The following is a 22,072-nucleotide window of genomic DNA, read 5'->3' as shown; positions in this document are numbered from 1 at the left end:
CAAAAAATGGTAGTATTACGCTGTACATGTGCAAAATAATGATTCTTGAAAAAATGACAATAAATTGAGAAAATTCCTAAAATAAGGATAATCATCAATAAATTGTTGATAAAACGTAAAAATGTGTAAAAAAATGTATTTCGTGCCCTTTAACGAATCAGGGGCCCCCAAAACGTTAATTTTAAGCACGTCGAGCCAAAATTAGGTGTCAACACCCATTTCATAAAATTCAAGAACACTACGAGTCCTTGATGATTTTACTGTGTTTGATTGGAAAAAATAATCGGTTTCTTTGTAGACCCATCGGACAGAATTGAGTCTCACTTCTCTTTCCTCTCCCACCACAATTTGTTCTTATCGATGGTGGCGGTAATGGTTGTGGAAGGAAAGAAAATTTTAGTGGTGGAAGAATAAATAAAGGGGAAGGATAAAATGTGTTAGGGGCGCTGAGGTGGCATGCCACGTGGCATCCACCTCACTAAATGTCAGTGCCACGTAGGATTGACTATCCACCTTGGATAACTTTAATAGATGAGGGGTATATTTGAACCAATAGTATAACGGTAGGGATATAGTTGAACTCAAAGTATAACGAAGGGTATATTTGGCTCTTTTCCGATAGTACAGGGGTATATTTGGCCCTTTTCCATTTTTAAAATAAGCTGATTTTAGAAGCTTGGCAAAACAAGCTATAAATTTCAAACTGAGATAAAGCGCCGACATATATAGGGTCCGCCATAGACCAAACGTTTTCCCTTAAACATGACCACGACTGAATATCTTGAAAAAAGGCGTAACAACAGACAAATAGCATGTTTAACTTAGTTTAAAAAGTATTTTTTTAAAAGTATTTTTTTTTTAAAGTATTTTTAGCGAAAAACAGTTTGTGTTTAGCCAATTAATTAAAAAAAATACTTTTGAGCAGCAATTAGTGTTCGGCCAAGCTTTTAAAAAGTGCTTCTATTTATATTTCTCTCAAAAGTACTTTTCAAAAAAATGCTTTTGAGCAAAAGCTGTTTTTTTAACTTCTGAAAAACTGCTTCTGCTACTCCCTAGAAGTACTTATTTTCTCCCAAAGCTTGGCCAAACTCCTTACTTTTTTTCAAATAAACACTTATTGAAAAAATAAGTATTTTTTGAGGGAAAAAAATAAGCTCGACCAAATAGGATTATAACACATGAAGAGGTTGATGACCTTGATAGAAAATTGGGGTAGGGAGAACTGCTTAGTGACCTATTTGTCTGATCTAATCTGCTTTGAGAATTCCATTTTGTAAAACCTGCAAAATAAAAACTCAAATAAATTATCACATATGAACAGGTTGATGACCTTGACAGAGAATTGGGGTAGGGAGACCTGCTTAGTCATCCGTTTGACTGATTTAGTCTGCTTTGAGAATTCCATTTTGTAAAACCTGCAAAATAAAAAGTCAAATAAATTATCACACGCAAGAAATCTCAAATTGGACAAGAAAATTAATGAGATAATAGGGGATAATTGTAGTTAGGGGTGTACAAAGCAAACCGACAAACCGCACCAAATCGATAATTCGAACCAAACTGAGAAAAAAATCCGATTAGTGGTTTGGTTTGACTTGATTTGGTTTTAAAAAGAAAAACCCGAACACTATTGGTTTGGTTTGGTTTTAACTAAAAAAAGTCAAACCGAATCAAACCAACCCGACATTACATTTATAAAATTTCAAACACATTTTATACATATAACTATTTATTTATAATGTAATTTATAAATGTTTCTTTAACTTTTTCATAGTTTTTTATCTTTTAACATATTATTTCAAGCTTGGAATTAGACTTTTGAATGGTTTAATAAGTTTTATAGCCCAATGATATTAGTAACTCAAATAAAACTCAACAAAAATCAAATCAATACTAATGCTAACAAAAGAAATTCATATCTAACACTGGAATGACAATAATTTTGATAACTATTCTTTAGTTTTATATTAGTTTAGAAGGTAAAAATACATAACTTAATTTTATTTTTTCTTTAATATTTAGTCATATAATTAATACTTAGTAGCCGTACTTATTTTAGCATGACTTGGTACTTTTAGATTAGGATCATTCTTTACATGCCTTATAAATTAGTTGTATTTATTATAGCCTGAGTTAGTACTTTTAGATTATGACAATTTTATTTTATGCAATTTCATTAATTTTTTTCGTTGAATATTTTAGTACAATGTCATCTCTCATCACGTTTTGTATTATTTCTTAATAAATATCTTAATTAGATCGTTGTATCTTACTAGGACTAAAGAAATATTTAAAGTATAAGTTATATGTTTTGTATGAAGACTTTACCGGAAAAAATCTGAAAAACCCGAGCAACCCAAAAAAATCGAGAAAACCCGAGGTTGAAAAACCCGAATTTTGTTGGTTTGGTTTGGTTTATAGATTTAAAAACCCGATGCAATTGGTTTGGTTTAGTCTTTAAAAAACCCAAACCAATCCAGTCCATGTACACCCCCAATTGTATTACGATTGATTATAGCAATGTAACGTGGCCCTAGGGCAAGCTAATAAAGCAGGTTTTTTCTTTTTCTTTCTTTGTGTTTAGAAAATTGAATCAATCTATTTACTACCAAGTGATCAATTTTTAATATCATCTTTTGTTCTCTTAACTTTCTGTATCTTACTATCCCCTTTCTTTTTTTCTTTTTGTACTTTGGAAATTCGTTATTTCTTGATGTCTACTTCATAGGTACATAATTAGTTTTTGTAAATCTTTCAACTAGAAATTATGAATCATGTAACTAAAAATTAAAGGAGAGAGAGAGAATAATTACAAGAAGAAGTTATTAAAAGAATCAAATTTAGTATATACCTAGAGATCAATTTTCTTGATTCTTTTCTTTCTTTATATGTTCTTTTAAGAAAATTTAGAGAATAGCATGTAAAATTTGACTAACGAACTACCGTACTTCGGAATTTATTTTTTGATTGAGACGGAAGGACTATAATTTGCATTTTTGGTACATTTTTAAAGTATTTAACAATGATATAAGTTATTTGTGTTTATTGTTTTAATTTAAAACTTAATCCTACTCTAAGTGAAATCTTTGTTAATTGCTTATGTTTGTCAGCATGTACGACACAAAATTACAGGAAATAAAAAAAACATACGTTTAATCGGACGAATGGAAATTTAAAATGGAAAATGATAAATGGTAAATAATATCAATAAATAATATGTAATGTTATTAATTCAATAAATATTAAGATATAATTTGAATGACAGGATAATTCTTTAATTACATGTCTATAATAAATTTTTAAGGAAAACCATTATTTAAAACAAATTAATAATATTTCCACAAAAAAGACTCAAATATGTATGAGTGTGGGGACCACTATAATCTTATCCATGACATCATTGTTTTAGTGGCATGAAAAAAAAACTTTAAAGTTCTTAAAATTTACAAAAATGTGTGAACATTTACAAAGTTATAAAAACTTCAATTATTAGGGGTAAAAAGAGACCCAAAAAAATCATGTCTGCTTTGAGAATTCCATTTATAAAACCTACAACATAAAAAGTCAAATAAAATAAATTATCACACGCAAGAAATGTCAAGTTGAACAAGATCAGAATGAGATGATTAAGGGCGGGCATGAGGGCGTTAGGGGGCGACGGGAAATATTTGTATCATTGTATTACGATTGATTTGATTATAGCAATGTAACGCCACCTCAAGGTTTTTTCTTTTTCTTTCTTTCTTTCTCGGGGTTTTACGCATTTAGAAAATTAATCAATCAACCTTTTTTATTTTCTAGATTCAGCTTTTGTTGTTTTAACTTTCTATATATTATCTTTCTTTTTTACTATGAAATTTGTTATTTCTTGATATGTCTACTTCACAGGTACATATTTAGTTTTTTGTAAATGTGTCAACTAGAAAATATAAATCCTGTACCTAAAATTTAAAAGAGACAGACAGAGAGAGAATAATATAAAGAAAGAACTATTAAAAACTACCAAAGTAGCAAACCGTGCTAGTACTACTCTAAATGTCAGCCTTTTTCTCAATTTGGCTATAATAATTAGTACCGGAACCACCAAAAACAAGGTAAGTAGTACTAATAAATTTACCACTAAGTAATGCGTAAAAACACTTACAACCAAGAAGAAAAAGAAGACACACTTTTGTTTGAATCACATCACTATCTTATTATAAATCTTATTAGAACTTGAAGATTGAAAAGAATAATTAAATTTTCTATTAATGAAATATAATACTACTACTTAGTATTTTCTATAATAATATAATAAGCATAGGATCCTGACGTATTATGTTGCACTTGCATGTTGACTACTATAAATGTCAGCCTTTTTCTCAAAAACAAGGTAAGTAGCACCAACAAAATTCCAAGTGACGATTGTCTAACTACAAGAAACCTGCCTTTTAACGGCTAAGGGACATGGATTCGGTCCTTATAAGTACACTTGTTACGACTCAATTTTTTCCAGTCGTGGAATCCAATTTTAGTACAATATTAACGAGGGATAATATCCGGTACTTAACTTTTCCTACTAAAGGAATACAAAGAAGCTGTTGGTTTGTATATAGTAGCAATCTTTTCCATGGGTTAATAATAATCATGTTGGTAAATATGTACTATTTTTAGGTGTTTTTTTGTTTTCCCATGATTTTTCTAGTTAGGGTAGAAATAAATTGTGAGTTTTTTTGTAAAGGTGAAAAACAAAAGCATTGTTTATGTTAGTTATTTAATATAGAGAATCTAGTGAGGTCATACAAGAGGGGATGAAAGTAGAAAGAATTAATTACTTCAAACTTAAATTTCTTTTGAGAACAGAGACATTTGTTGCTTACACTCAGAGGCAGCTCAATGATGTTTGCGGCCTAAAGTCAAACTTTATCGAGAGGCCTTTTATATATATTAGACACCAAATTACGTAAGACATCAAATTTTGCATTAAAAACAGATAATAAAAAGTTATATAGAACTGTAAAACCAGATTCTAAAATGTTTAATAACTTGATGATTGATATCGAAATAAATTAATCCGTGAGAGAGTTTTACTGCTTCAATTTACTTACTTCAATGCTTAAAAGCATGGAAAAATATGAAAATTAATGTTCTTTTAAAATTATTCAATACTCTATTTTGTTTGACAGAATATGTAGATGCACAAGAAAAAGAAAAGAACATATGTACAAAATATAAATTCGGAAGACATCCGAAAAAGGAAATACGGTTAGCCAGAAAATTATATGTTTCCTTACACTTGAAGCTCATTATTCCAATGTCTCCTCCTTTTAAGTTGCCTTCCTTTTTCGCAACTACTTCTTTCTTTTTCAGGAACACTTTGTACTATTCTTTTTTACAAGTTAATTAAGTCAGTAACATTTGTTTGGGGCCTCAAGGTTTGGCGGGCGCCTCAAGCAGGTGCTTCACTTGCTTGCCCCTTGAGCCGGCCCTGTGCTTACTCTGTCTTTTGAGTTTAAGTTGTGCAGTTAATTGTTTGTTCCATTGAGTTTTGCTGTGATAAAGAGCATAGTGTCACAGTTTTGAGAGCCAGCTCGTTATATCGACTCAATTGTTGTGGCACAATGTTAAAGCAAGCATATACCAATGAGATGAACCCACGTACTAGTTATGTGAGTCTCGGGCTCTCAAGATATAAAAGTAGATATTTTAACTAAAGAAATATAATTTGTGTTAGTACAAGTGTATAACAACAACAACAACAACCATATACCCATTGTAGTCCCACAAGTGGGTAGTTATATGAAAGCGAAATTTTCATTCCATTCCTTTGATATTTTAACTTCCATTTTGATGAAATTATTTACTTCAAATCAAATGTGGAGCCAGAATTTGACATTTATAACTTATGTATCCTAATTTTCTGAAGTTATTTAGTTCTAAATAAATAATCTATACATAGTTAATGAACTTTTAAGACAAATACATAATTTAACTTGTGCAGCGGATGAGGCTGCTCCTCTCTTAATTAAGAATTAGGGGTTCGGCCCGGGCCCAAACTCAAGATATAAAAGTAGATATTTTAACTAAAGAAATATAATTTGTGTTAGTATAAGTGTACAACGACAACAACAACAACCATATACCCATTGTAGTCCCACAAGTGGGTAGTTATATGAAAGCAAAATTTTCATTCCACTCCTTTAATATTTTAACTTCCATTTTGATGAAATTATTTACTTCAAATCAAATGTGGAGCCAAAATTTGACATTTATAACTTATGTATCCTAATTTTCTGAAGTTATTTAGTTCTGAATAAATAATCTATACATAGTTAATGAACTTTTAAGACAAATACATAATTTAACTTGTGCAGGGATGGAGTTGCTCCTCTCTTAATTAGGGATTAGGGGTTCGAACATGGATATGAAAAAAATCTTTGGAGGAAGCGCTCCCCCTGAATAGGCGCGATACAGTGTGAGTTATCTGAATTAATTGGGCTCAAATGCGGATATCGAGCACCAACCAGAAAACCGAAGAACATGAAAAATGAGGTAGGAGGTTCGATAGCTTTTCAAAAGTAGACCTTAAAAACAAAAAATAAAAAATTGACTTAAATAAATAAGATTATGACCTAAAAGTAATTAATTAAAAAGTTTTAAAAAAAATTTGAAAATTATTGTGAGGACTACAAAAGTCCTCAGGTTCGATAACTTTTGAAAAATAGACCTTAAAAACAAAAAACAAGAAAAATGACTTAAATAAATAAGATTAGGACCTAAGAGTAATTAATTAAAAAGTTTTAAAAAAATTGGGAAATTATTGTGAGGACTACAAAAGTCCCCACATTTGCTCTTATATTATATACTAGCGTCATTTGGCCCGTGCTCAGCCCAGGCCCAAACCGATGTTAAAAAATAATTTTTTAGATATATTTTAAACTTTTTTTAGCTCTTACTTCTTGTTTATGTAATATCAATTTGACACTTTCTAAAGAATTCTAAAATATTATAGTATAAAAAGGTATCTGAAAGTTAAAGTAAAATATTTTTCTTGGTTTATATATTAATATTTTTTAAAATAAAAAATCAAACAAATGATTTTTTTTCTAATTTCCTTTTTACTGATTTTTTTGAGTTTTTCATATGTTAAATTAAATTTCCTTATATCTCTGAATTGAACGCATATTAACTAATTCAAATTTTGCAAAAAAACATTACAATATTCAATGTAAAAAGTATTTAATGCATATTGTTGTACGATAATTATTAAAGTTAACTTATAAAAATATAAATAATTAAAAGTCTTGGTATTACAAGATATTTTTGTAGGTGTTTTTTCAAACTAAACCACACAAAAAGTACTGAAAAGTGAATGAAATTAAATTGTTCTCACTTCAAGCTTTCTTTCTTTTCAAGAAATGCATGTTTAAAAATACTTAATGTTTTTTCCTTTTTTTTTTTTTTTAATTTAATGAACTCTTTTTATGGAATGTACATTGTAATAACATTTTCATGTTAAACTTAAATATTTAATCCTAAACTATCCCTTATTTTTCAAAATATTTTAATACTAAAATATGTGTGAAATATATATATTTTTTTTAAAATTTTTTAGTGTTATTACTAGTTGGAGATCAAATTATATTTTATTTAACTAAATTTTGTTCCAAATATTTTCAATATATATATATATGAAAACGGTGTTTATAGTTCCTCTTTTAATATAGTCATTTATTAGGTAAATTTAATCTTAAAAGTGTGTGCATGTAAAATTAGATGAGTTAAGCCATACTTCGGAATTCAGTTTTTGATAGAGATGGAAGGACTATAATATACATTTTTGATACGTTTTTAAAATATTTAACAATGATATAAGTTATTTGTGTTTATTTTTTTTGATATAAAATTTAATCCTATCCTAAGTGAAAACTTATTTTATTACTTATGTTTGCAAGCACGCGCTACATAAAATTAACAGAGAAAATAAAACAAACAAAACTTTACGTTCAATCGGACGAATAATAACTTACAATAGCAAATGATATGAGGACTACAAAAAAGGGGTGTTCTCCCTTATATAGTAGTAATTTTTTTATCATCTTTGTGCATTGGTGTTTATGTTATATGACATCATCACTATTCATAACTTTTGAAGCATTTTAAAGAGGCTCAAAGTTTACTATATTTACCAAATTAAATGTGACAACTTTAAGTAATAAAGGAATAAAGTAGGGATAAAAATAAAACATACAAAAAGGTATAGTCCTACTTAACCTGCAAAAGGTTGATCTAAAGGGCTATATAAAAAGGGTTTGGAAGTATTTCAATTTACTGGAAAGACACTTTGGTCTGCAAAGTAAGAAATAGCAAATGTAAAGGCATATGTGGAAAAACAAATCACTTTGGTTAGCAAACTTCACAACCAGATAGTTAGAATGTGACTAAGGACGACAAAATCATTACTTTGACACTTATAAAATAAAACTAGTGCCTCTAGGCCCGTGCTAAGCCCGGGCCCAAATTTAACTTTATTTTGTTATAAAAAAATTCATTTGCCCTTAATAAAATAATTTGTAGTCATACAAATATTTTAGACATCAAAATTTAAAACTCTAGAAGGTTCGATAGCTTTTGAATAGAAATGACATGGGAGTTTTTTAAGAGTTGTGGTAGCTTTTGTTTCGTCATTCTTTTTTTTTTTTTTAAATCCCTTTTTGAATCTTGTATAAAATTTATAATTTGTTGATTTGGTAGAGCCTGTAATAACAGATACACAGACACCAACCTATAAAACTGTCAAAAAAAAAAAAGACAATCCGACCATAAACACATGTCACCAAATAAAACAAAAGCACATCCCGGTTAAGAGTTAAAACCAATTTCTAAAAAGAATAGCAACAATTGGACAATTTAACACCTTGAGTTAAAAGGAAAAAATATACTCCTTTTGTCCCAGATTATGTGACTAATTTGGCTTATGTATCGAATGGATCAACTGAGTATCATGAAATTAAATACAGATATCTTCTCGTGTCAATATGATAAACTGTAGTTTTAAATTAAAATACTGGTCAAAGTTTACATAATTTAATTCTTAAGAAGCGAAAAATATCAGATAAATTAGGACAAAGGAACTATACCTTTTCCAGTTTCTAAAATTTTTGAGAACAATCTTGTTATTTGATGGTGTAACGCTCTTCATATCAAATTATTGCTAAAAGTCTCATGAATCTTCTTCTGCAATCAAGACACAAAAATAAAGACCTGTTAGCTTACCCCCAATCAAGTCCCTAGGTTCGATAGCTTTTGAAAAGTATACATTAAAAATAAAAAATCAAAAAATTAACTTAAATAAATAAGATTAGGACCTAAAAATAATTAATTAAATTTTTTTAAAAAAATTAAAAAAATTATTGTGAGGACTACAAAAGTCCTCACATTTGCTCTTATATTGTATAATAAAAAATAATCTTACCAAAATTGAATTAGATGAATAGAAAAAGTTTACATGTGTAAATGTGAAAATTGACAACTTAAGATAAGATATGATAGCGGGACCCATATATTTTACTTTTCCAAAACCAGCAAAACCCTTGGCAAAGCTGAGCTACAACATGTGTCCAACTTTGTGGTTGGCAAGTCTAGTTAAAATGCAACCATGGACGACAAAACTCCTTTCATTCTCCCTTATTATATATTGTAATATAATATATGAGCAGGGGCGAATCTATATAGAAAATTTGAGTCACGTGAACACATGATCATCCGACAAAACTCGGTATATTATATATATAATCCTTCAATTATATCTAATATTAACTAAAGGAATACATGGTCAAACTAAACTATGCGGAGCACTAGTTAAGTGTCGGTTTAATACCTTAAGGTTGTGAGATCAAATCCTACTAAACGCACTTTTGTGTCTTTTTTCTTAAATTTTTTTACTAAGGTGAACCTATCCTCTTGAAATCTTGGATTCGCCTCTGTTAACGGTGGATCTAACTGGTTTAACCGTCTAACTAATCTCTATTATCACGGACACCTTTGGATTGTTCATCTATCCTAACCTTTTGCATCAGTTTTTCACCAACTGCATCTAGTTTTTTCACAAAATGCAAGTGTGATAAGATGTACAAGTTGTGAGAAGGGACTCCTAGTTCAGATGACGCTTCATTCTAATGTCTTTTCCTTCAAGCCTGGTTTTGTCTGATTTTGCTGTTTCATATGCGTGTTTGAACGCCCATTACTCATTTATAGTTGTTGCAGGACACGGGTCATTGTTTTGACTTTGTTTGAGCCATCCTTAATCCTTATTTGAAAAAGGAGTCTCTTCCTAGAAGTCACCCAAGTTGTTGCTGTGTATGCGAGTCCATTGATGATTAGAGTGAAGGTATTAGTCTGGCTGTTGAATTTTGTTGAGCCATCTGCTTACTGTGGTAAACTTTTTGTTTCTGTGAACTTAGTATTCATGATGTGCTCATTCTTTGCATCGAATGTCCGAAAGGGAGGTAAGAATGGAAGCTTTGTAGGGGCAATATGTTCTGGAGTATTGTGGCTGTTGGATATCTTTGTTCTTGTTTAACTCTTTCAGAGAATTCTAGTATTGTTTGACTGGCTTGGTGGTAGGGGTGAATTTAAGTAGGAAAAATGGGTCACTTAACACATGATCACTCGACTAAATTTCGTATATTATGTATATAATTCTTAAAATATATTTAATATTAACGGAAAGAACATATTGTCAAACAAGATTAAGTGGATCACTGGTTAAGTGCTAGGTTTAACCCCTTAAGGTCGCAGGATCGCAGATAATTATTACCTGCGAATTTATATTTCCCCAAGTAAATTACATTGGGTTTTTAAATCCGCATGTAATTACATGCAGATATTTCCACAAGAAATATAAAAAATTCGTTAGAAAGTTTTGGTAAAAAATTGTACAAGAGGGAATTTTCTTGCGAATTTTATTAGGAAAAATCCGTAGGTAATTTCTTATGAAAAATCCAGTTAAATTTACGGAAATTTTAGATAAAATAAAAATATATTTAAAGTATGTTCATGTTGTCAAATTTCCAAATTTTCAACTATTTTCTACTAGCCAGAAGATGAAAAAATATGATCCCGGCTATGAACCATTTTACTCCCTCCCTATCAAATTTATATGAACATTTTCAGAGTATGAAGGTCAAACTTTATAACTTTGACCATAAATTTTGACATAGATTTTCCAAGTTTATAAAAATAAAATTTATATATTTAGAAACTACATAAAAAGTACTATAAGTTATGATAATTTATAACTCCAATAATTTGAAAAAATGTAACAAAAAAGTGGTCAAAGAACCTCCTCGAAGACTTCCCAAATAATAATAGGTTCACATAAATTGAAACAGATGGAGTATTAGTTAATATTTGTATAGATTCAAGTCGGTTTTAAATGTAAATAAAAACAGAAAAATTATAGACTAGTAAAATATTCTTCATTGGCACAATTTTATTTTATTATTAAACTAGGGAGCTTTTAAGTAGTTGGACCCTCTTTGTTGTCAATCTTCATGTAAACGTGTGACTGTCCAGTTAAATGCACTCATGCAAAAATAGCTATGCTCCACCGACCTTTCCCCTTTTTTAAAATCACTGGTTAGCTTTCCTAAACAAATAAGAACTGATTAAAATAATTAGTTTTATTATTTTGATAATATACTCTAAATGGGGGTGTAAAAAACTCCAAATATTTTATAAGAATTTAATGATAGGGAACAAACCATTTAGTTTTAGCTCGTTGTTTTTTTGTCTGTGTGTGACATAGATTTGATTGGAGCATTGTAATTTTATTGTGGATAAAAGTCTTGAGGATTATTATAAAACTTATGCTAGATGAATATATTTGGTTGAATCTTTACATTTTAAATATCATGACTTAAGTAGAAAGATTTGAAATATAAGCTTAAGCTGCATGGGCACATTTCAAATTCTTTGCTGACTTTTTTGTATTTTAAATTCTTGTGTATTTCATTACAGAAGATCAATGGATGATGCAAATAGCACACACGAACATAATGAGGATATTGTGGAGTTAAATGATCCTTCAAAACCAAATCAAAAGAAAGTTAAGTTAACCTCAACTGTGTAGCGTTACTTCAAGAAACTTGGTAGAGCTAAAGATGGAATTGAAAGGGCAGAATGTAGAGGGTGTAATGCACCATTCAGGGTTGGTTCAACTCCCGGACCCACAGGTAAGAGTTACGGTACATCACATCTGCATCGTCATAAAACTCAGTGTACAATGCTTTTTTTTTTTTTTTTTTGAAACCATTCACCCAGGTTATGCTCACCTGGGTTGAAGGGGGGTTTGGCATTATCCCCTACCTTGTATATTAATTCACAACTATGTACAAAAGAGGGGGACATGAAGCCAAACCTCCAAAAGATGAGCAAAAGGAATAATTACATCTACTTGGTGAATTTACAGCATATACCAAGATTTAGCAAAAATTGGCCACAAATCTATCATTGATAGCTGGCCAAAGGGTCCTAATCTAAGGAGGATCAAAGTGCCATCCAGTGTGTTTTTTGGGCCTGATCCTGAAAGAAGGAACTTGCATTCTGTCTATTCTAATTGCACCTCTGATATCAGGGGGGAGATCCCTTTCATTGAGATAGATTGCTTTCTCAGTGAGAAGGTTGGCGTGTTTAGAGAGTAAGTCAGCAACGTCGTTCCCTTCTCTAAAGCAATGTTGAACAGTGATGTTGTGTAGTTGAACCGCTTGTTGAATGAAGGCAATATCATTTTGGAATTTCCAAGGGACTTTGCATTTGGCAAGAATCATGTTAACCACAAGAAGTGAGTCTAGCTCAAGGATAAGATTGTTGAAGTTGTGATCCAAGCACCACTGAATTCCTTGTAAGGCAGCCTGGGTCTCGGAGTAGTTGTTAGTGGTGAAATGTACTGGTGAGGCGAATGCCATTACCATGTGACCATTGCTCTTTCTAAGGATGCCCCCTGCCCCTGCCTTGCCTTGGTCGGCTATGTAACTTCCATCTGTGTTGAGTTTCCATTCGTTATCTCCTGGACAGTTCCATAGCACCATGATGCTTCTGAGTTGGGGTTTATAAGATTCTGAGATGTGACAAATGGTATTCCAGTTCCAGCTGCTATCCATGGGACTGAATTTCCTTCCCATACTTGTTTTGATCTGGAAGAGGATCTGCTGTTTGATTCTGAACACTGAAAAGTTCTTTTGTCCATACTTTTTGTTGCACCTGGCTTTCCACAATTCCCACACAACAATAATAGGAGTAACATATAGTAAAAACTTATGAACTTGATTTTTTTTATGAATGGCCCACCATTGGTTTAAAATGGACATTAAATTTCTTCCTCTGGTCCGGAAACCAAGATGAGTAGAAAAGAAGTTCCATACCTGAATAGCCAAGTCTCCAGTAGAAAACATATGATTTAGCGTGTCAGGTTTCGGTTGTATACAACATATACAGTCAGAGTTAGAAGTAATCCCGAACTTATTAATAGTGTTATTAAAAGGAAGCTTTCTTTTTAGGATTCTCCAAGTGTTAAAAGAGATTTTGAAATGGATATGGCTATGCCAGATCTTCTCAAGTAGTTGACATTCAGGTCTCTTTTGTCTTAATAATTGAAAAGCAGAGGAGCAAGTAAACTTACCTTGTGGACTTTGGGTCCATATAGGTTGGTCTTTACCTTGTGCAGTGTTGACAGGAACTTGGGCAATTTCTTGGGTGACCTGATTGTTGACAGTTCGCTGGAGTCTGTTGATGTTCCAGCCATTATTGAGGAAGAACTCTTTTACCTTAGTGTTACCAGGTTTATTGTTGTATACGATGTTGGAGTGTATGGGACCTGATGGAATCCAGTTGTCCCACCAGAAAAGAACGCTACCCTCATGGATTTTCCAGTAGATATAAGGCTCAATTCTAATTCTAGTCGCAAGTAAGTCTCTCCATACGCTGGAGTCTTTAGGAACTGGCACCTTAGAGATAAGATTGGACCTAGGGCAGTATTTAGCCTTTAAGAACTTAGTCCATAAATTGTCCTCTGTTCTAAGTCTCCACCACCTTTTCGCAGCAAAGGTATTACAGTAATCCTTCAGCTTTTTGAATCCTACACCTCCTTCGGAATAAGGGAAGCTAAGGTTCTTCCAGGAGCTCCAGTGGTGTTTCTTTTTAGTATCTTTCTCCCCCCAGAAAAAATTAGAGAAATACATCTCAATTTGACTAATAATGCCTTTGGGAGGGGTTAGAGCAGCAAGTAAATAAAAGGTCTGCGATTGAAGGATATGGGATATGATTAGATATTTCCCACCAAAAGAGAGGAATTTGCTTTGCCATCCTCCAGTTTTAATCTGGACCTTGGAGACAAGATTAGAGAAATAACAAACTTTCTTCCTACCAGTGTAGATGGGACAGCCCAGGTATGTGAAAGGAAACTCAGATTGTTTGAAGCCTGTCCACCTGTTGATTCTTCTGTTGCTTCTGTAGTTTGTGGACTTGTGGGTAATGAAGAAACTCTTGTCCTGATTGATTTCTTGTCCTGAAACGTGCTGATAATCCTTGAGAATCTTCATAATTAGCTTAATGGACCTCCTATTTACGGAAGAGAAGAGGACTAGGTCATCAGCGTAGCTCAAGTGGTTTATTTTAGGGCCATTGTTGCTCATAGAGAAGCCTATAAATTTGTCATTGGAGTGTAGACTGTTCAGGGCTCTTGACAAAGCTTCGGCAGCTAGAATGAACAAAGAGGGAGAGATGGGGTCGCCTTGCTTTATTCCTCTAGATGATTTAAAGAAACCATATCTGGTTCCATTAATGAGGATAGAATACCAGTTATCTGAAATAAGTCTAGCAATAAGATCAATAAATTGCTCAGAAAATTTCATTTTCCTGAGTACAGCAGTAAGGAAAGACCAGGAAAGTTTGTCATAAGCTTTAGACATATCCAGTTTGATGATGATGTTTCCCCCCTGGTTGGCTTGTTTCATACCATGGACTATCTCTTGAGTGAGCAAGATGTTTTCAGTGATGAGTCTCCCTTTAACAAAGCCTGATTGGTTATCTGAAATGAGTTTGGGCAAAAGGGTGGCAATCCTGGTGGACAAAATTTTTGAGATAATTTTATTGGAGACATTGCAAAGGCTAATGGGTCTTAGTTGATCCAGGGTAGTAGGTGATGGTACTTTAGGGATGAGAACAAGGTTGGTGTGGGTATAATATTTGGTAAGGAAGGTGCCAGTGAAAAATGCTTTGACAAAGTTGCAAACTTCAAGTTGAATAATATTCCAAGTAGCGTGATAAAAGTGTCCATTATACCCATCAAGGCCAGCAGCGCTGTTTGGGTCAATGGAAAAAACAACACCTTTGATTTCTTCATCTTCAGGGATAGAGCACATAAAGTTGTTTTCTTCCTCAGTGATAGAAGTGTCAATCCAGTTCAATATGGATAAATCATTATCACTAGGAGAATGGGTGAAAAGGATACTGAAGTGCTCCACAGCAGCGTTAGAAATAGCTTTATTGCCCTCAATCCAGTGACCATGAGAGTTTCTAATTCTATGAATGTGTGCCTTTCTCCTATTTTCCTTTACAACACTGTAGAAGTACTTGGTGTTAGAATCCCCTTCCTCAGACCATTTTATTCTAGCCTTTTGTTTAAGAATAGAGTCTTGCATTTTGAACCATTTAATTTACTCAGCCTGGGCCTTATAAAGGGCTTGCCTATTTGTACCAGAGTCATCTGCTCCATAATCTTCCTCCAGTCTACATATGTCAGTTTCTAGTAGTTTAACCGTAGCAAATACATCTCCAATTTTTTCCCGAGACCACTTGCTCAGCACTCTAGCCAAATTCTTCAGTTTTTGTTGTAAAGTCCAAAGTTGATTGCCATGAACTTCAATGTTCCAAGCTTCTTGTACAGTCTCTTCATAGTCTCTTTGAGAGGTCCAGAAGTTTGAGAATCTGAAATATTTGATGTAATCCTGGTTGTTCTCGCCAATTCTGAACAGTATTAGACTGTGGTTTGAGCCTGTTTTGGCTCTATGATCTACTCTATTGGATTGAAACATGTCTATCCATTCTTCATTTGCCATAATTCTGTCAAGCCTTTTGCTGATTCTTTACTTCTGCCTCTACCATTGCACCAAGTGAATGGATAGCCAGTGAAGCCTAAGTCAGTCATACCAGTGTCATCCATACAAGTTCTAAAATCAGTGCTCTTATTAAGGTTGTATGGCACACCTCCTTTCTTTTCAGCAGCTCCTAAGATTGAATTGAAATCCCCCATGATGGCCCAAGGTCCATTAACATAATTCTTGATTCTCCTGATCCTGTTCCAAAGCTTCCTTCTTCTCACAATGGTAGATTTGGCATAGACTCCTGTAATCCAGCAGGTTTGTCCATTGTGACTGATTTTCAGAGTAATTTCTTGTTTACTATTGTTGATTATAGTACACTCCAAATTGTTTTTCCAAAGGAACCAGATTTTGCTATTTTTGTTAGAAGCAGCATAATCAAATCCGATGATGTTTTTGTAGTCCTCCAGTTGATCCGCAGGTAGAAAAGGTTCCTGAAGGATAACTAGGCTAACATTATGCATTCTGACTAGTCTATCTAGTCTTTCACTTGCTCCATTGGACTTAACACCCCTAATATTCCAATTAATGATGTTCATCATCAGAACTATTGGTGTACAATGCTTAAAGTTCATGACTTGGGTCAAATGTTCACTAATCAAGAAGGTAAAATGCAATCTAGAAAAATAGATCAATGGACCCAGCGTGAAATGCTTGCTGAAGCTATCATTAAGCATAATTTACCGTATTATTTTGTTGAGTATGATGGAATTAAGTCTTAGGTGAATTATATAAGTCCAGATGTTGTGATGCCTTCTAGGAATACTTGTGTTGCAGATGTCAAGAAAGCGTATATTAGAGAGAAGGAGAAATTGAAATGAAGCTTAGCTAAAATTTCTAATAGGGTAAGCTTGATTTCTGATTGTTGGACATTATCTAATTCTGAAGGATATATTTGTTTAACTGCTCAATTCGTTGATGAAAATTGGAGGTTGGTTTGTATAATTTTAAACTTTTGTCGTATATATCCACCTCACACTGGAGTTGAATTGGCTGCTACTATATATGACTGTTTGAAAGAGTGGGCCATAGAAAAGAAGGTATTTTCGATCACTTTGGATAATGCCACTGCCAATGACAGCTTGCAAAATATTTTAAAAGGACATCTTAGATTGCAAAAGAGTTTGTTATGTGATGGTGAGTTCTTTCATGTGCGTTGTTCTGCTCATATTTTGAATTTGATTGTTCAAGAGGGTTTAAAAGCAACTAGTGATTCGTTATTTGCAATTAGGGAAAGTGTTAAATATGTTAAAGGATCTAATGGGAGAATACTGAAGTTTGAGCAACGTGTAAAGGAAGTTGGCATTGAAACAACTCTTGGTTTACGTCTGGACGTATCAACTAGATGAAACTCGACATATTTGATGCTTGAGAGAGCACTCCAGTATGAAAAGGCATTTGCTAGTCTACATTTGGTTGACAGAAATTATGCTTATTGTCCTACGTTTGATCAATGGAGAAGGGCGGAGAAAATATGTCAATTTTTTGAGCTCTTTTATGAGACAACTAACTTGATCTGTGGTTCAAGCTACCCAACCTCTAACTTGTATTTTATGCAGGTTTGGAGAATTGAATGCTTGCTCAAAGAGAATTTGAATAATGAGGATAATTTTATTAAGGAAATGGGTATAAAAATGTGTGAAAAATTGAAAAATATTGGATTTTGTATAGTGTAGTACTTGCATTTGGAGCAATCCTTGATCCTCGCATGAAGTTGCAATTTTTAAACTTTTGTTACTCCAAGTTGGATCCTACTTCTGACCAAGAAAAGATAGGAAACGTGAAAAGTAAATTATACAAGCTCTATGGTCATTATGCAAACAAGCAAGATGTTACAAGTGCTTCTTCTAATGTCTCACTACCTCAAGTGAAGATAGAAGAAAATCCAAAGGAAAGGGATTAAAAATATTCGAGGTAAGTAATTTCATCATGTTGTAATTTGAATACTTTCTATTTATATCTCAAATTTCTTCATCTTTTTGTATTATTATTATTATTGTTGTTGTTGTTGTTGTTGTTGTACGAATTATCATGTTTTTAACTTCATAGGAATTCAAAGCATTTGAGAATGAATCTACTTCTAATGATGGAAAATCAGAATTGGACCTTTATTTAGAGGAACCAAAGCTTGATCATGAGAAGTATCGAGAAATGGACGCTATCATGTATTGGAAGGATCATTCTGGAAAATATCCCGATCTTTCAGTGCTGGCGCGTGATGTACTTAGTATTCCGATTATTAATGTAGCATTGGAATTAGCATTTAGCATTGGTGGTCGTGTTCTCACGAAGTATAGAAGTTGTATTCATCATGAAAATGTCCAAACACTTGTTGCTACTAGAAATTGGTTGCACGGATTTACCCACACTCAAAGTGGTAATATTTTTTTATGTGAATTTAATATTATTATTTTTTAAAATTTACTTATTTGTTAGTGTTTAACTATAACATTGCATATGGATTGTAGATGAAGATGAGGATGTTACAGCTACATTATCAGAAGAGGATTCTTGAAGAAGATGACATATTGGTGTTGGATTCATAATAAGTGCTAGTGAAACTTTTCTGAGGAGCGTACTTCATCAATTTCTTTTGGACCCTAAGACTTGGTATATTTGGTTGTTGAATTTTTATTTGGTATATTTGGTTGAACGTTTCATGACTTGGACAATTATTTAGTTCCTTTATTTCACTTAACAAAATATTCTAAGTATTGTTGGTTGAAGTTTTAAGCCATACGTGTACTTCTCAAGTTTAGTTTCTTTTATTTATCTATTTGTCAAAATAGACTCTCTTTTTTTTCTGTTAATATTTTTCTGCTAGATTGTTGAATTGTTGTAACAACATAACTGTTTGCCACTTTTGCTTTGTGAATCTTCTTATTTTCTTAGACATTATATTTTTTGGATATGTGATTATAATTTTAGGCTCCATTAGACCATTACTCATATGTATGCTATGAATTGATGATTGTTATTTTATGTTCTTTTTACTATGTTATTAAGAAATTGACAGCATTTTAAGTTTGAATTTAGATAAACATGAAAATTTTTCTTATAAAAAAATATTGAAAAAATGAAGGGCTGGCCTGTCCCAGCCCACGACCCTTGTAGGGTTGGGTTGGCCATTTTAAGGCCCGTTCAAATGAATGGCCGGCCGGCCGCAGCCCATCAAATTTCTTGTATTGGCCATTTTAAGGCCCTTTCAAATGAAGGGTCGGCCCGCCCCAGCCCATCAAATTTCTTGGCCTGCGAGGCTGGGGCTAGGTTGGGTTGGCCTGGCCCATTTTGACAGCTCTAAAATTTAGCTATAGCATAATTCATATGGGCACACAAGCGCTAGCATAATTCCAAGTCTAATTCCAGTTGAGTTGAGGAAAATTTGACTGTAATGTGCCATATCTATGATTTGGTCATTAGGTGCATATAGTTGGTCATAGTTGAGTTGAGGAAAATTTGAATTGTGCCGGTTGTGTGCCAAACCACTATTTCACATATTTCACAATTAATATGTGATCTTCACTCCCCGTTGACCCATTTTTTTAAAACACCCACATTTCATTCGAAGAACATACATAAATGAGATAATTAATAGGTGATCTTCACAGAGATAATTAATATGTGATCTTCACACCAAGTTAATATGTGATAATCACACCTCTCCCCTATTTCACAATTAAATATGTGCGCACAATTCCAAGTCTAATTCCAGTTGAGTTGAGGAAAATGTGACTGTAATGTGCCATATCTATGATTTGGTCATTAGGTGCATATAGTTGGTCATAGTTGAGTTGAGGAAAATTTGGATTGTGCCGCCTCCCATATATGTGCGCTCCTCGCTTCACAAATATCACTCTCACGCGTCACTCTCATATATGTGGCTCCCTTAACTGTGCTCTTCACCAATTTTCGCACCTCTCGCAAGTTAATATGTGATCTTCACACCTCTCCTTTTTATTTCACAATTAAATATGTGCGCACAATTCCAAGTCTAATTCCAGGCTTGTATTGGCCATTTTAAGGCCCTTTCAAATGAAGGGTCAACCCGCCCCAGCCCATCAAATTTCTTGGCCCGCGAGGCTGGCGTTGGGTTGGGCTGACCTGGCCCATTTTGACAGCTCTAAAATTTAGCTATAGCACAATTCATATGGGCACACAACCGCTAGCACAATTCCAAGTCTAATTCCAGTTGAGTTGAGGAAAATTTGACTGTAATGTGCCATATCTATTGATAAGATTCAACCTAAGGAAACTCTAAGAATTCACAAACAACAAAAGAAAATAAAAGGAACTTGGATCAATGGGAAAAGAAGAGATAGAAGGATAGATACTAGACCCAAAGGATAGTAAATCTATGGGCAAAATTGGGTATATCAAACCCAATCCCTCCCAATTTGATTCAACCCTAAGAACCTAAGTAATTTGAATTCAAAGAAAGGACTCAAATGATTCCACAAATGAGCAACCTAATATGAATTCAATGGAACTTGCAATTCAATGCACAACTAAGAAATTACACTTAGTCAATAATCAACCAAACAAACTATCTATTAACTAAATCTCTCAAAATATAAATTCACACTATATCCAAGATAAGTCTTCCAAATGGATGAAAAGAACTATTTATACTAATGTCTGTTACACCAAAAGGCCCTAAAGTGGCTCTTTCACAAAAATACCCACATGGGTCTTCAATTGCATCCAAAGCCTCATAACTTGCAATTATGACCTCCAATTGCCATTCCAACCCCATAACTTGCAAGTATGACCTCTAATTGCAATCTTAGCCCCATAGTTGCACTTTTAGCCATTTTGCGCTTCTAGCCACTTTGTAACTCTTCCAATGCCAACTCTCAAACGTTGTAAATCCGCGAAGTCTTCTCTCCAATCTCCTCCAATGCGTCATTTTTCATGAACAAGGCTTGCAACTCTTGAAGTTCTCTTGCTTGACTTCTAGTGAAAGGCCTTGTGCTTGTGTCACGACCCGTCTAGAGGGCCGCGACGAGCACCCGGTGCTAGCCCACCCGGGCACCCCTCAACTTACACTTATGCTTACATCTAGGTGAGCCACATAAGTTAACATACATTTCTATTCATCAATCACACTAGTCCCATTGGACGATGATGCCTTTATACTATATTTGGCATTTATGCCACATCAACGTACATGAGCCGACAAGGCTGTCAAATGATATACAAAATATAGGCCGACAAGGCCAGACATATCTAACCATATACACGTGACTACGAGCTTCTAAGAAGAATATAACATATCACATGCGCGGGACAGGACCCCGCTATGCCCATAATTATGTACACAAAAGAATAAGTACCCAAAAGCTATGGCTCCGAATGAAATGGAGCTCTGCTATGTAATCTCTGAGAAAGAAGCTATGGATCAAGCCTGTCTCCCTGTACCCCTGCGGGCATGACACAGCATCCACAAACAAAAGGACGTCAGTACGAAGAATGTACTGAGTATGTAAAGCATGATCAATATCAATATAGAAGCATAAATAGCAACATAAGAAATAGCATAGGATGGGAGATGGCAATATCATCGTCATATGCACTTACTTGCCTTTCATAGGAACTTTCCATTGCTAATACGTATTTGTGTACATACATCATTATCCGTATTCCGTGATAGTACCCATACCATATTTGTGCTCATATTTTCGTATAAATGCCCTTATTCACGTTCATATACATAGTCATATCATATTCGTACTCATATCATATACATAGCATTTACATAGCATACCTGACCACGTAGGATTGGTGTTTCATACATACTTGGCCAACCAAGGCTCAAGGTTACTCGTACCTGGCCCTACCAAGGCTTCAGGGTTACATCTACCTGGCCCTACCAAGGCGTCAGGGTTATCCGTACCCTCTGCAAAGGTGTGCGCGCGCTTCGTAATCGTTTACAT

The 22,072-nt window shown here is 33.4% G+C and overlaps 2 protein-coding genes across 2 annotated transcripts; both read right to left on the bottom strand.

The window, feature by feature from the left end:
- Positions 1 to 12,518: 12,518 nt before the first annotated feature.
- LOC132601318 (uncharacterized) lies at positions 12,519 to 15,680 on the bottom strand. Its single transcript, XM_060314419.1, has 2 exons — positions 13,661 to 15,680; positions 12,519 to 13,246 (listed from the first exon to the last, which is right to left on the bottom strand). Exons 1-2 carry the CDS (start codon positions 15,678 to 15,680, stop codon positions 12,519 to 12,521), a joined length of 2,748 nt encoding a protein of 915 aa, XP_060170402.1.
- A 395-nt stretch (positions 15,681 to 16,075) lies between these two features.
- Positions 16,076 to 16,678, bottom strand: LOC132601317 (uncharacterized). Its single transcript, XM_060314417.1, has one exon. The coding sequence runs from the start codon at positions 16,676 to 16,678 to the stop codon at positions 16,076 to 16,078; it is 603 nt and encodes a 200-aa protein (XP_060170400.1).
- Between the last annotated feature and the right edge of the window lie 5,394 nt (positions 16,679 to 22,072).

Source organism: Lycium barbarum, chromosome 7 (assembly GCF_019175385.1).
Source record: "Lycium barbarum isolate Lr01 chromosome 7, ASM1917538v2, whole genome shotgun sequence".
Lineage (NCBI taxonomy): Eukaryota > Viridiplantae > Streptophyta > Magnoliopsida > Solanales > Solanaceae > Lycium > Lycium barbarum.
This window is presented reverse-complemented; position numbering and strand designations above follow the sequence as displayed.

Bases quoted from the DNA above. Each gene is read 5' to 3' on its own strand.
- LOC132601318 (XM_060314419.1), bottom strand. From the start codon at position 15,680: ATGCAAGACTCTATTCTTAAACAAAAGGCTAGAATAAAATGGTCTGAG. The intron at 13,247-13,660 runs GTAAGTTTACTT...AATTGTGGAAAG, and splicing joins ATGGACCCAAAGTCCACAAG to CCAGGTGCAACAAAAAGTAT.
- LOC132601317 (XM_060314417.1), bottom strand. From the start codon at position 16,678: ATGAACATCATTAATTGGAATATTAGGGGTGTTAAGTCCAATGGAGCA.